The sequence below is a fragment of the Astatotilapia calliptera genome, chromosome 9 (assembly GCF_964374335.1).
Source record: "Astatotilapia calliptera chromosome 9, fAstCal68.1, whole genome shotgun sequence".
Taxonomy (NCBI): domain Eukaryota; kingdom Metazoa; phylum Chordata; class Actinopteri; order Cichliformes; family Cichlidae; genus Astatotilapia; species Astatotilapia calliptera.
Window position 1 is genome coordinate 21,341,137 of NC_137430.1, and position 15,780 is coordinate 21,356,916.

Sequence of the window (15,780 nt, forward strand, 5' to 3'; positions counted from 1 at the left end):
GGCAGAATAATTGAGCTGCAGTGGACACGGAGGAGGGTGAAGAGCGGTTTAGCTATTGTAGCGTTTTTTTCTTCTGTGGGCTAAACAGTCTAAATGCCAAGTTTAATACAAAACAAACAGCAGCCTAATGGATAAAGCCCAGCAGGTGGATGGACAGGTCACAGCTGGGTTAATTAAAAGGCTGTAGGGTGGAAAGGGTATTTAATGGTTGGCCTGTGGACCGATTGAAGTTTTAATCGTAATGCTTAACAGTGAGGAGCGATTATGTTAGATGAGTGTTACAGAGTGATGTTGGAGAGTGTGCTTCCAGCTCAAAAACCACTTGGCTGTTAAATTACAAATATTGTGTATTAATGAACAATTATATTGCACATACTGAGGGTTAAATTCATCGGCGTAACTTTGTGCTGAACATTGGGGGGGTCAAGATCTGTGTCTAAATAAATAAATAAATAAATCCCCAGATGAATAAACATGCAACTATTTTGCTGGTATTTATGCAAGATAATTCATAATTTTATTGGGGGGATTATATTGGTTGGGTCATAACCCCCCTGGGAATTACGCCCCTGGTTAAATCTGAGACTCATGAAGTTACTTTTTTTTTTTTTATAAAAGCACAAAGTATTTAGATCATGAGTTTTTTTTACTGTGATTTGGACAAAAATCACTAAATAACTATATTGTATAAAAACAAGAAGAAAATGACTGATTCCCTGCATTAAAGCAATCGCTAAAATATCGAACACTGTGGGTTTGTTTTTTGTTTTTTTAGTTGGTTTAGAGCCTCCACAGCTGTCTGTGTCCGAGGAAAGACATCTGGCCATCCTCACCGAGCTCCCATTTGTGGTGCCCTTCGAGGAGCGAGTGAAGGTACTGCACCGCTGCTCCATACTCAGCTGCACCATAAGGCTTTGAGTGTTGTATTATAGTGATTGCCTTTATATAGTATACATATAATGCTATTAAATTTGCTGGTTATTTTGAGAATATTAAAGTTTGCCAGTAAGTATTTAACACTGTGGTAACAACTCGAGTGCAGCGCTTTACGTCTTTGTAGCTACATTCATATTTTTTTATTGATTGGAGGTAAAAGTAGAGAAGCAAAAATCCATTTGTTTCAGTTATCCAGTTACATATTTGGATTTTACCCATCATTGGTTAGCAGCGCTTTGCTTTTAGGAATTGTTCGTGTTTGTATGTTCAAAATCTAAAGCTCAAAATAATTCGCAGGATTAAACATTTTATAACTCCCAGGATTTGTCACTGACCCTGTCACCGGGTTCATGTCTGTCTTGTAGATCTTCCAGAGGTTAATCTTCGCCGACAAGCGAGATGTGCAGGGGGACGGCCCGTTCCCCGACGGCATCAATGTCACCATCAGGCGCAACTACATATATGAGGACGCCTACGACAAACTCTCTCCAGAAAACGGTACTGCATGCGCGTTACAGTTTCAATAAAAGAAAACTGTAATACGTGCATTATTTTGTGGGTAAACAATGTGAAGCGAGTACATCATAGCACATTACACCATAGAAAACGTGCAGCTGCGTCATTCCGAGCACAAGAAATGAGGCGGCATTCTGTAGTAAATGCCGATAATGTTCCCGAAACTCTTGTTATGCTCCATTAAAATCTTAATATCAAGGATCAAGGTTTTGGTTAGCAGCAAAGATGAAGGTTGGCTCTCCTCCTGTGCAGAGTATTGAATTTCAGTAAAGCTGTAATTGTGGTCGCGATTATTATAATGGAGCGCATAAAAGCGGAATCAATTATTTTAAGTCACCTCTTTTGTGTTTGAATTTGAAAGGGTGCTCGAGAGGGAGCAATCTGATTAAAAAGAGTAGTAGGAGACCTGGGCTAAAGACATGATCTATATCATTCATGTGTGTATATACGTTATAGCTGTCTTGATTTATTGCCATACATTAATTATTCTGAAAGATGACCTTTTACAGAATTTGATTATAATATTTTGCAGGTCAAGAAAGTGCTTTAGTGCAAAATATGTTTGTTGGATTAAAACGCACAGCACTTCAGACTTGTGGGAATATATACACCTAATGTCCACTTCATTAGGTACACCTTGCTTGTATTGGGTTGCCTTCAGAAATGCTTTAATTCTTTGTGGCACTGATTCAAAAAGATGCTGGAAACATTCCTCTGAGATTTTGGTCCATGTTGACTTGTTTCTATATCACACAGTGGCTGTAGATTTGTCGGCTTCATATCCACGATACTAAACCCATGCAAATTGTAGCCTCAGTTTCTCTTTCTTAGTGGACAGAAAACAGCTGCAGTGGCACCTGGTGTGATCTTCTGCTGCTGGAGCCCACCTACTGCAAATTTCAGTGTGTTGTGTGTTCAGAGATGCTCTTCTTCTACCGTGGCTGTAATGAGTGGTTATTTGTGTCTGCCTTAAGCAGCATGACCATTCTCCTTTGAACTTTGACCTCATCAAGGCATTTTCATGCAGACAATTACTGCTCACTGGATATTGTCTCTTTTTTGGATCATTCTCTTTAAAATCTACAGATGACTGTGTGTGGAAAATCCCAGCAGATCAGCAGTTTTTAAAATACTCAGAAAAGCCCGTCTGGCACCAGCCACCATGCTAAAAATTACTTAAATTATCTTTCCTCCTCATTCTGACGATCAGTTTGAACATCAGCTGGTTGTCTCGACCATGCCTATACGCCTAAACATATTGATTTGCTGCCTTGTGATTGGCTGATTACATATTTGGATTAATGAGCAGTTTCCCTAACAGTGGGTGGCAAGTGTATACATTAATACTGTTTTTACATTTTCTGATGGTAAATAAGTTCAACCCTCTAAAGGAACCTTTTAATATTTAATAGATCGATAATAATAACAAGTCAAAATAATTGCAATTTTATTAATTATTTAAAAAAGGAACCAGTCAGCTCGATAAAATGTTCAAGTTTTAGTTTTAATATAAAGGTGACATCAAAATGGAACAGGAATATTTCCTGTTGGCTGCACTGAATATGAAATAATTTAGTCACTGTGTAAATGGTTTCACAGGGTTACTCAGAAGGTCAATGAGGGCAAAAGTTAGGAAGAAGGTAGAGGAAGTTATGTAAGTGAATGTTTGCAAACCTCCACTAATGTGATTCTGTCAAAATGGCCTAAAAATCTGGACTTTGATCTTAACTTTTACAAGTTGTTGGGCCTCTCCGCTCATTTCTTCTCCTTTGCTGTGAGGCATAGATTACTTTGATGTGTTAATCACTGTTTTTTTTATATGCATTTAATTGTTTCTATTCACAACAGTTTATATTTTTACTTGCAAAACTGATTTCCTGCTTAGAACAAAATAAAACTACATAAATATAGGGGTATTTTAAACAATGGGGGTCATCCAGCTGATTACCAGGAAGGTCATGTTTGGTAAACACAGTCACATTTCATTTGTTAGCTCATAAAAGCACTTAGAAAATAAGTCAGCAAGGTTTGTTTAATCGGGGGGAAAAATCAGACAGATGATTTTAAGCTTTAAAAAACATATGAAAGTGTATTTTTTATGATTAGAAATACTGAATGCAGTGTACACGTGATGTAAAAAGCAGCATGTTGTGACTGCTGATCCACAGGGCTGCCAAAGAGTTACAAGAAACTCAGTCTCCTAACTTCCAAGAGTAACCAAGGTCAAACCGAACTTTAAAGTAATGATGCAAGAGTTCAGTTTTGTCCTGAATTATAACAATCTCACTCCACTTATATCACAGGAAATGGTTTGTTTCCTTATATGCATTTAAGCTAAAACTATTGTTTTAAAGCTAGCAGCTAGCTTTGTTGTGAAAACCTCCGTTTATATGCTGTTCTCTCAATTTCATGGCAGGAAATAGGTTTGTGATCATAAAAACTGACAACATGACCATTAACTGTTAGACTGAAGATACTGGCAGTGTGTCTCAATTAATTTCCCTGCTGGAAATTACTATAAAAAGTAATGTGAAGTGAAGAATGAAAAATCTCTGAGATCTTCAGGAGGCTGTTGGTGACATTTATGGAGGGAAAATAAATTCAGTTTACTGTGACCATGAATGTTATCAGAGAGTGTCTTTAATATTTATTCTTGTTGTACCTTGATGAAATCTTCCTGATGTCCCGTGTCTTTTTTTCTTTCTTTTTTTTAAGAACCGGACCTAAAGAAGAGGATCAGAGTGCACCTGCTGAACGCTCACGGTCTGGATGAGGCGGGAATCGACGGAGGTGGGATCTTTCGCGAGTTCCTCAATGAGCTCCTCAAATCGGGCTTCAACCCCAACCAGGGCTTCTTCAAGACGACCAACGAGGGCCTGCTGTACCCCAGCCCCGCTGCAGAGATGCTGGTGGGAGACTCGTTCACCAGACACTACTACTTCTTAGGCAGGATCCTCGGAAAGGTGAGCCTCCAAAGTAAAACACTAAGAAATATTAACCTATATAATGGAGGAGTTTGTCAAGAACTTAAATCTGGCACTTGCGTGGGCTTTATTTTCATTAATGAGCAGTTTGCGTAATCTGTTGATAGCATTGTTTTTCTGCCCCTTTCCTTGCCTGATGGCACTATTTATTAGAGCCTAATGTTTCTAAATCATCCTTAATGCATGTGGTGGTGATTGTTTATCAAGATGCCTCCTTCAGGGGTGTGCGTTGTTGGGAGGGGGGGGGGGTTACCATCTCAGTCTGGAGAAGAATTACCTCATGACAAGCGGTCGCCTCTCAATTAGATCTTCCATTAGCCGATGATTCCTACCTCTTGTTTGTGTAGTGATCACATTTGGTTGGCACTAAATCAGCAGCTCGTCAGAGACAGGACATAAATAAGCGTTCAAAGCATGTGGTAATAGCATTTTGATCTCTTTTACAGTCAGGAACATCCAGGTCTCTTCTCTCTTGCTCGGCCCTGGGTGGTCCAGTCCACTTATCAGAGCTCTGAGCCCCCCCCTCCTCTCCTCTCCTTTCTTCTTCTTCTCTGCATTCTGTGGAAGTGAGACATGATCAATCAGCAGTTACAAGCTCCCCACCCCTACGTCTTGCAACATTGTGCTCCCCAGAGCTAATGGTTCAGGCAATTAGGCGGTGGGAAATTAATTTGAATTTGACTTTCAATTAACCTTACCTTAAGTTCCTCTTTCTCCATAAAAATGGACGTTTGAGTGGCCACTTGAGAGGTGTATTGATATTTGTTTAGTGCCGTTATTGCCTGGATAAAAGGCAACCGTTTATATAGATTGGGATTGCATCACCGCTGCTGCAGTGTGCACAGTTCACGGCGCGGCTCAAAGGACACAGGAGATTAATATTGTTAATTAATGTCCGAGGCGTGCCATTGTTGTGGAGGTGATGTATTACAGGCAGGAGTGGCTTGTCTGGGGGTACTCACTGAAAGTGGATTGAACATCAGAATAGAGGCCGGCCATCATCCTTCTTCCTCACTTGTCCACCCAGCTGACAAGCTGAAAGATTTAAGCCACAAATGGGAAAACATGAAAACAGGTTACTTTGCTGCTGCGGTGGCATCGCTTCAACCTAAAGATTAAAAAGTTGCGTTTAATCTAGATGGGAGCATGCGTTTGTCCAAATATCAAGATTCTCTTCCAGCCTCTTCGGCAGTGGCCTTTTCTCTTTGTGAACTGCTTTGATACGACCCAAACACCAGCTCTCTGCACAGTCTGCTCTCTGACTGATAGTTCTGCACTGCTGATTGATAGAGATGCGTTTGGAAGGCATTATAATTTTATTGATTTTTAATGTTGTAAATTAAGGAGTTTATTTGGCAGCTAACAGAATGCACCTGCAATGTTGTTGGCATTTATTCCACCTGATGGTGCCGCGATCTGCTTTAATTGCGTTGCCACTGCACTCACTTATATTAAAAGGGCCTGGGCCATAATAATTAATTATTTCCAGCCCAAGTCATTTTGGCACAATTTCTGGCAATAAACACTCATAAATAAAGTAAATGGCATTGAAAAAAATAAGGCTACAGGTTTTTTCCATATACTTAATGCTGCCTCTTCCCAGCACAAGTGTTATTGATAGGTTTCAAGGGGCCACGCCGCGCATATGGTCTGAAATGAATCGCGGCCACGAGAGAAATGCTAAGTGGATTATTTTGCATAAAAAATAGACAATGTTTGGAGTTGCACAATTAACCTGTGTTTAGAAAATAGCCGTGATTTATGCTTGCGTGTGTGTGTGTTTAAGATGCATGCATTATGGAAATCCTCTAGATTTATAATCCATTTAGCTGATGCGGTCAGGGTTTTTAGCGCAATCATTTATAAAGACCTGTATATTTTAATGTCTCCAATGGGCTCTTTTTCGGACTATTCAAGTACATTAGCTTTTCGTTTTATGAGTCACCTGCCCGGCTGTGGTACTTAATGGCATTTAAGGTCAAGGTGAGAATTGGCATTTATAAAGTTTGAGTCCGGTGAAGCAGAAGCGTGTGTGTTTGCGGTAGGTTGTTTTGTGTATTTTCAGATGTGATCAGATGAAGTCTCTATCACTTCATTCATTGTTAGGAGTTTCAGGCAAATGTGATATTTTGTTATTATTTTTTTCTTTAATTTGTGCTTGCTAGCATTTTGGTTGCTGCTGGAAGCAGGCTCTTAGTTATTTAATTGTGGTGTTTGATGCAATGAAACTAAAAAACAAAAGGGCAGAAAAAATGGCCACTTGAGGTTGCCTCTAAAAGTGAGTAAATCTCTGAAGACGCTGAATAATTTAGGAAGCGACGTATTTGGTTTTCCAAACGGTACAGTGTTCCCGTTCACCTGGACTGTAGTTTGAATATATTTGGCTTCTCTGGTTGGACAAATACAAACTCTGAGGGAGGGCACGATTGATACAGAGAAATACATTTTAATTGGAATCGAATTTAGAATCAACTCCCTGTATTAAAAGTTGCCTTAATGAGATGTTGCTTACTGCTAAACTTGAATGGATTTGGTGCGGTAAAGGTAGATTTTATGCTGAATGCAGAAAATATTATACAAATCAATTTTGAGTTTTTGTCAGAAGGTTTAAACCCTCAATTAAAAAACCCCCAAAACAGAATTTCGTGGCAAATTATTTCTTGATGCAGGCTTTAAGGGATTAACATCAACATTTTCCCGCAGGCGCTTTATGAAAACATGCTGGTGGAATTGCCCTTTGCGAGTTTCTTCCTGTCCAAGCTTCTTGGAACCAGCGCAGATGTGGACATTCACCACCTGGCCTCCCTGGACCCAGAGATGTATCGCAACCTGCTTTTCCTCAAGAGCTACGAGGGTGACGTGGAAGAGCTGGGCCTTAACTTCACCGTGGTCAACAACGATCTGGGAGAAGCTCAGGTGACCGGGGTTGGGGACAGGGTGGGATTTAGTTGGATAAATGATTCACGTGTACTTTTTTTTTTCCATCTCTTTGTATCCTGGTCATGCTTAGCCGTCTGTCCTTCCTCCTGTTTGGTTTCTCTTTGTGGCGTTAATAATTCATTTCCCTCATAATGTACCACTTTTCAGCTCTGAGAGAGATAAAGCACGTCACCGCTGTCACCCTAAGCCCTGCTGCGGTGCAGCGAACACAGCAGCTCTGTTGACCGTTCCACCTGCCTTTCCCCGAGAAATTACCTCACAACACGCCTGACAGAAGCAGCTAGCTGCTCTTAAGCACGCCCCCTCCAAAGCTCAAGGCTCCGGAGGTGAACAACCACCATCACTCTGAGTCACCTAAGCCCAGACCTGCACTCTGCACGGAGCTCCTGTTTACTCAGGGTCTTAGCGCGTCGTATTAGCTCTTCTCAAACACCTGAAATGGTTGAGTCACGGTACAGCCCTCCTGGTCGCAAACACGACAGGGAAAACAATTTGTGAAAGATTAGGCACACACCCGGGAGCAGTCTGCCCTGCATTTGCCCTCGTGAGATAGCCAAAGCAAGCAAGATAACAATAGTAATTCTCTTACATTAGCACATAATCAGAATCCACTGTGAGTGAGAAAAAGACAGAAAATGATTAACTTTAAGTTAGACCACAAGCAAGTGCAAAGGTAGAAGCTGAAAAATAACACAAAAAACCACAAGAAAAACCGCTTACATTATAGTGCGGTCTGGCTGAGTATTGCGGCACTGAACGCCTTTGTGAAGCTTATCGATCAGTTTTTGTTAAGAATGCGTCAGAGGTGCTGATTCATCACCGCTGCAGTTTCAGACAATAGTTTTTATTTTAGTTAAACAAATATCCTGTAAAGTGTTTATCGGTCAGTTTTTGTGACCGTCTGCATGCGAGCATTGTTAAAAGCGGCGTTCCTGTTTGCCACGTGTTGGAGGTTTATGAGAAAAATAACAAACAGAAAGGGAACTGGTTCCAGCATGACAACCTGATCCAACGTGGCAGCTGAAAGTTGTTCACTGCAAAACGATGATGTTGAGCTCATTTTAGTCGAGCTATCTGTGACAGTGATGCTGAAAATCAGTGCAAGTTCATATTTTTCTTCATCCGGAAGAGTTTGAGCTGATAACTGGCACTTTAGGTAGAAAGACACAGAAAGGTGGTTATCCATATTTTGGCCAGCTGCAAATAACACACTGACTAAAATTAGGAAAATTAATGCAAACCCAGTCCTGCAGCACCTTGAGATGAGATTTAATCCGCCGTGTGGATCGTCCTGATTAAAACTTTTCACATTGCCACGTGGTGCAGTGTTGCAGTATTTGCAGGAAATGCAGCAGCAACAAAGGCAGTGAGTATTTTTTAAACTCCTGTAATCAATTTATTGGAGTAAAAGAAAGAGGAAATAAAGTTTCTGAAGTCACGTTTATACATGTGAGTAATTTAATTGTCTAAACACTAGATCTCATATCCCAAGACAGCGTTGGAAAAAGATGAACATTACTTTTTTTTTTCTTTTCTTACTCCTGCGGATGCTATGATGTCATCGCACTGCCAGCTTTATGAACTGAGACGAGCACATCTTATCAAGTGCTAACTGCTCTAAAGCTAATGAAAAGAGAACACTGGGCCAAATTGTATTGGACCAGATGTTCAGTAGTCGGGCTATATTTGGAAACACTGAAGTGCACTTCTCCTCACACTTGCATGGAGAGAGCTTTACCTTTAATCAAAGTGCTGCTGAAACTATTTTAATGACCTTTGTGTTATTGAATTAAATCCTGCACGCTGCAAATAAATACTCGAACGGTCACCTCGCAACTGAAGAACTTTAAAGAGAAAATGAAGAACTGTGAAAGAACCGTGTAAATGCCTCGTGTGCCTTCTGATGCAGGTGGTTGAGCTGAAGCTTGGAGGCAAAGATATTCCTGTGACCACGGCAAACCGAATAGCCTACATCCATCTGGTGGCTGACTACAGGCTCAACAAGCAGATCAGGCCTCATTGCCTGGCCTTCAGACAGGGTCTGGCCAATGTGGTCAACCTGGAGTGGCTGCGCATGTTTGACCAGCAGGAGATTCAGGTATTCTACACGTGACATAAATAACTGAACCTGAAGAAACATAAAATGTGTTAAAGAAGCTAAAAATATGCTTTAAACATCTTAAAGGTTCTGATATCTGGGGCTCATGTGCCAATTTGTCTCGACGACCTAAAAAACTTTACAAACTACTCAGGTAGGTACAAAGTGCTTTATTTTCTTGTGTATGTTTTTTCTGCAAATTCTCATTTATAGAACTGAGAAATTTCATTCTAACTTTACACCCTCATCGTCATCTTCAGGCGGGTATTCAGCCACTCATCCCGTCATCCAGATCTTCTGGGAGGTGGTCGAAGGATTCACAGATGACGAAAAGCGCAAGTTGCTGAAGTTTGTCACCAGCTGCTCCAGACCACCGCTGCTGGGCTTCAAGGTGATGTGGACTCCCCCCCCTTTCTTCTCTCTGCACTTGCCTTGCCCACCATTATCCTCTGGTTCTCCATCCTCAACAGAAGGGAGTGTTCCCTCTTTAATAGGCTTGTAATGAAAATGCCCAGACTGATAACAGCTTAGAAAATGATCGTTTTCAAATTAGCTGGCGATAAGACCCGAGTCTTATCACCACGTCCACTGTTGTTTTATAGTTCATGACCTTCCTCTGCAGAAGAAGTCTGTCTGCAGCTTCGCATGCGTGGGCTTGGCTGGAAAAACCTTGGCTGGTCAAATATTGCCGCTCAGAACTTGGTAGCCTCTTGAACTTTTCAACTTTGCGCGACGGGGCAGAAAGCAGCAGTTTTCTGCGAGATTAATATGCAAAGAAACTCCATCCATCTACTTCTGAAGACCGTTTGCTGAATCATTACCGCTAACCTCCTATTTCTGAAATGATTTCCTAATTGGAAGCTGTTTCGCTTTCTCACTGACTTGATTTGTGGGACACTTAAGTAGTTTGAGATAGGAGAAAAAAGGAGAAAGTGTTACTCTGAGCCATTAAACAATTTTTATGTCATACTTTGTCAAACCAGAAGGTGTAATCATGATATGATTGGTTTTAGTACTCCTTGTTATTGTCATCGGTTAAGAAAACTTGATTTTTGCGCTGTGGGGAGCAACGCTCTCCTCCTCTCTGTGTTTGAGTGTTGCCTTCACTCCACCATTGATAAATATGACTCCGCTCCTCCCGCCTCCGCTCGTCTCTGGGCTGCAGAAGGCGGTAATTCGTAGGGAAGCGGCCCCTGACCCGGCCCTCAGCTCAAGCCAGCTAAGCTTTAATTAGCTGTCGTGATTCGGCCCAGGATTCATTAGAGGAGAAATGGCTCTGTCAGGAGAAGCCGTTTAAAAAAGATGATGGAAACTCTCCATTTTTCCCCCCCAAAATGATGCCTGCGGTAATGACACTTTCTCAATAAGCAACGATAGTTTAATACGGTAATTGTCAGAAAAATGGGGTCATTATGGCCAAACCCCTAAAGAGCCATTTAATCGGGCAAGTGTGGCCGCTGAGCCATCTATGCTAACTTTAAAAAGCAGGATGAAATCAGGGCGGAGTACCTGGTGCGTTGGCCCGGCCAGTGATGGAAACGGTCCGTGTCACCGCCTGCGGATGAGGTGGCCTCATCGGCGAGAGGCTTGATTTAAAAAAATGCCAGCTAGACAACATGAAATGACCATTCCTCCAGCGTCTCATCCAAGGGTCAAACCGTGGGCTGATTTCCCCACTCGGTACCTTTCAAGCACTAAGATTATTTCCTCAATTTATACTTCCACTGTATTAGCTTAGCACTTAATGTCTCTCTTTTAACATTTATCCCCTTGTGGAAGTTGACAGTTATTGCTTAATCTGAATTGGTTTTGAAATTGGGATCATTACGGACACGTGTTGCCTGTCGCCTCATTTTTTTTTTTCTTTTTAATTTCCATGGTTCTTAAACGCCTCGGGGATGTAGAGATTTCTCTCTATCAGTTTCTAATTGAAGCCCTTCACTCATAAACAGGAGCTTTACCCGGCCTTCTGCATCCACAACGGAGGGACTGACCTGGATCGCCTGCCCACCGCCAGCACCTGCATGAACCTGCTCAAGCTCCCCGAGTTCTGCGACCAGCACCTGATGAGGAACAAGCTGCTGTATGCCATCGAGTCATCCTCCGGGTTCGAGCTGAGCTGAGCTGTGCCTCCAGACAGAAGTGGCTTTGGGGTGAAAGACTGAAAATAGACGAGGGAAAGCAAACCATGCACTGACTGATTTTACTGTTTGTGTGTGTGTGTGCGTGCGTGCGTGCCAAGCCGATGGTGAGGAAATGCTCCCCCACAGACTGAAAGAAGGGTGCTTTTAAATCATTTGAAATGTTGAATCCCTTCTTATTCTTCAGACAGATCAGCAGCTTAGTTAAATTTTGCAGAAGGTATTTTGTGCATACATTTAAAAACAAACAAAAAAACAAACAAATGTGTAACTGAATGGAGAAATGTTTTCACCAAAGATTAAGCGGCATCATGTTGAAACAAAAAAAGGCAATATAACAACAGACTGGGGGGGACAGAGTGGGCAGGACTGTAAAGCCAAGGGCTGTGGAGGCAGGAGGAGCTTTTGTGTACAGCCGTCATGAATTTTCACGTAGAGGTCGGTGAACCTGCAGGTTTTTGTGATTTCTCGAATTATTATTCCTAGTATTAACCGTCGTGTCTGATAACGATACAGTAAGTGTGCACACGCCATCTGAAGAATAGAAATGACTTGTCTTGCTGGATGTTTGGGGAGGGGAGCACTGAAGGTTGGTTTTTTTTTTTTTGTGTGAATATGTATATGTTTACAGCTGCTCTTGTATTATTCATCTATTCAGTATTTGTACAGGTTTGTTTTTCCTCTCTCCTTTTCACGTGACGAGTTTCTGTTTTCACACACGTCTGCTTTAAGGTGAACGACCCCCCCCTCTCCTTCCTCCTGCAAGTTTGCTTTTTAGTAGGGGGAAGCAGCAACTGTGTCATGTTTGATGAGGCTTACAGATGATCAGTGTACCAACAGGCTGAAAAAAAAATAAGAGTGTATGGAAACAAATAAACCCACTTTTCTTTTTGATTTTTTCCCTCCATATTTTCTTGTTACTTGTAATTTACAGTAATGACCGAGACATAAAACAGTGCTTTGTGGGAAAATCTCCTCTTGAGTTTTATGGCCTCTGACATATAATTAAAGAAACATCCAGTTAAGAAACACTGAGCAGAACTATTCTGGCCTTGAGATGCATTATCGGGCTGAGCACAAATTAAGATTGTGTGCGTTTGTCATAAATCTACCTGGCCTCTAATGCAGTGCAGCCCTTGAGGAAGATATCCATCCCTATTTGGACCGAGTCCATCTCTCCATCCTCGCTTCTCCGCCAAAGCAGCCAGCTCGCTGCCCCCCTCTTCTCATACGCCGCACATCCTCTGGGCCAGAGAACTCAAAGTGGTAATTGGGTCTTAAAAACCAGACTTGTCATTGAAATGAGGGATTCATCTCAATTACTATAAGATTTATTTAAGACTATTACCAAGTGATGGATTATAACTGACAAAGTTAATGCAGGATGTTGTGAATCATCTTCACTGCGTATGCTACTTGAGCTTGCTCATAGGATTTTTAAGGGCTAATTGAAGCTTTTAGGCTTGTTTATCTTGCAGCGTAGCGAGGAAGCATCAAAAAAATCACTTGAGGGTGTTTTGAGGGGGGTGGGATTGTAGCCTGCTTTCCAAAACAAGATACCAAAGTGAGTGTCCCTGCGAAGCTGGCATGAAAACATGGATTTTAATTAACATGGAAGCAAACCTGAGGTTTAAACTGGCCATTTACTGAGCGCACTGACCAAAAAAACTGGGACATAGCTCCAGGTTGTGGATTAAAAGATCTTAGTTAAGTCTCTGCTAACATATTTCTTGTAGCAGATTGCCACCTGGTGGTCAACCTTTAGTGCTGCATGGAAACGACTTTGAAAACACCTGAAGACCCTCTGGAAGCCTTTCAAGGTCACGAACCAATAACAGAAATATCAAAGCAATGAATTCATTTGTTTTTATGAATATGGCTCTCCTGGCACTGAAGCCTGTGAAGGAAATGTGGGTTCAGTGGCTTTGGCATAGCAGTACATCAGGACAGGGAGTGCCTGTGCTGCCTTTCTGCCTGTCTAGACATGAAGACTGATCAGCCCAAGCTTATTTGAGTTGTGGTTGCCGTTTAAATTAAATCTGATCGATTTTTAAGTCTCGTTGTCGCCCTACTTTGTTACCACGTCAAATTCAGCCACAGCGATCACAGAAAGGCGAGAAAATAAAGAGTCTTAAGTGAAGACTTTCAAAGTATGGAAAAGCACTGACCTATGCATGATATCTATTTTTGCTGTGATTCCTCCCGCTCAATGGGTCTAATTAAATCCAGACTGCCCTTAATGCCCAGTATAATTAATAGCTATCTGTCATTTTCATTGGGTCTTCTTTTGCTGGCAAGAGCTCCGGCCAGCTTTTACTGCAAAAACGACCTTCATCTTCCATTTAAAATCAATGCAGGCCTGTAATTTCAGCCTCACTTCGGTTTGAAACTGCAATAACCTGCCCTGCTTTATTTGACTTCTTTGGGTTAGGATGAGTTCACCTCACTGCTTATCAGTTCCTCAGATATGTCTTCTGTGCGTATCCTACATTTCTAGAGTGTGACCCAAGGGGAGATCATCTTTTAAAAAATAAATAAATAAATATTGAAAGCCAGTATGCAAATGTGAGAACTTTACCTTCTTATTTCATAGTTGAGATTTAGTGTTGAAAATAAGCTCAAAATTGAGTCTGAGCCTTTTCTTCTGGTTACATTTGACAGTTTTGATCAAACAGTTTTATAATATCTTATAAACAGTCTTATAATATCGTATAATATAAACTAGGCCCTGGCTCACTAAGCCTTTTTCAGTATATCAAATTCAGCCCAACTCTTACACCTGTGCAGAGGCGTGATACTGAGAATTATTTACAATTAAAAGTCCCACTATCACACTGCTAGTGTAGTGGGTATCCTCTTATAGCAGGGAAAACGGGTGAGCTTACATGGAAACCTGTCCCTCCCCTCTCAATGGTTTTGGATCAGGCTTATAATTACAACAGACACAGGTCGTATGTTTCTCGTGCGCTCGACAGGTGGCGCAAAAAGCCGTTTGTCTGATTCTTTTGCTCCCTGAATGCCGCGTGAAAGCGCTTCTTATGATCCGGCACGTTTCTAGGTTTGTTAGGGGATATGCGAGGCACGTGACAGCCTCGTTTCATCCACTGTGCGCGCGTGAACAGCAAAGTCTGGTGTTGGGTGTCATCGCGGATGTGTGAGCAGGACACCGCAACGACGCTGCTGTCCACGCTCAATGACGTGCTGCTTTCAGGTGTCCCTCGGTGAAACGCGTACCATCAAAATTACCATAAAACGGGAAATAAAAACAAACGACAGACTTTGCAAATTTCAGCGTTTCAATGATTAAAACATTAATATAAAAACTAAATTGAATAAAAATAAAATGAGTTTTAATGATAGTTTTAGTTTTTGTCAGATCCCAGATCTAGATCTCCACAACGTCCTCCTCCCCTCACCCCAACCGCTCGCGGCACATGACGACCCTCCCTGCTGCAGGTTTCTTCCTGTTGAAATATTATGGAAAATGTTTTCCTTGCCACTGTCGCCAAAACGATTGCTCACAGGGCTTATATGATTGTTGGGGTTTTCTTTGTATTAAGGAAAGTGTTGTTGTGATTTGGTGCCATATAACTAACATTAAATTGAATTGAACTGAACAGAAGAAAGGTATTCATTTCAACCAAGGTATGCAGAAGAGCATCTTTGAATGCACAACATGTCAAGGCTTAAAGCAGATGGGCTTCAGCAGCACCAAGACCACACCGTGGGCTGAAGCTGTCAAGAACAGGACAGTTCACAGCTACAGTTCACACAGGCTCACCAAAAGTGGACGATATATGAAATGAAAAAATGTCGCCTCAAGCTTATGGAGTCTCAGTTTCTGCTGTGACATTCAGATGGTAGGGTCATTTTTGGGGGGTAAAGATAAGAGTGTGGCTCCATCCTGCTTTGTATCAACAATTCAGGCCACTGGTGGCTTAATTGTGCCATTAAGTTATTTTATTACATGTAAGTTTTGAAATATTTTTGTTATTTATGTACAGTATAAAATGTTAAATTTAATGGAATCTGGTCAAATTATTATTTGATTAGTGTGCATTTAGTTAATACCAGCGCATCTCCATTAATGATTGATTGTTTGAATAAATAAACCTTTAATTATATATCTTTTAGTTGCATTCATGTTTATTGAGGTTGAAAACTT

The 15,780-nt window shown here is 41.4% G+C and overlaps 1 protein-coding gene and 1 long non-coding RNA gene across 2 annotated transcripts in view; one reads left to right on the forward strand and one right to left on the reverse strand.

The window, feature by feature from the left end:
* The window catches only part of ube3c (ubiquitin protein ligase E3C), a 30,007-nt gene extending 17,498 nt beyond the window's left edge, over nt 1–12,509 (forward strand). The window contains exons 17-24 of the mRNA XM_026179788.2: nt 776–873; nt 1,302–1,434; nt 4,168–4,415; nt 7,140–7,352; nt 9,286–9,474; nt 9,562–9,628; nt 9,735–9,865; nt 11,427–12,509. Coding sequence (XP_026035573.1) covers nt 776–873; nt 1,302–1,434; nt 4,168–4,415; nt 7,140–7,352; nt 9,286–9,474; nt 9,562–9,628; nt 9,735–9,865; nt 11,427–11,597 — 1,250 coding nt within the window. The 3' untranslated portion in view covers nt 11,598–12,509. The remainder of the gene's footprint in view (nt 1–775; nt 874–1,301; nt 1,435–4,167; nt 4,416–7,139; nt 7,353–9,285; nt 9,475–9,561; nt 9,629–9,734; nt 9,866–11,426) is intronic.
* LOC145430953 (uncharacterized) lies at nt 4,480–5,531 on the reverse strand. Its single transcript, XR_013911305.1, has 2 exons — nt 5,399–5,531; nt 4,480–4,994 (listed from the first exon to the last, which is right to left on the reverse strand). It is a non-coding gene; the product is annotated as an uncharacterized LOC145430953 (long non-coding RNA).
* Nucleotides 12,510–15,780: the final 3,271 nt, after the last annotated feature.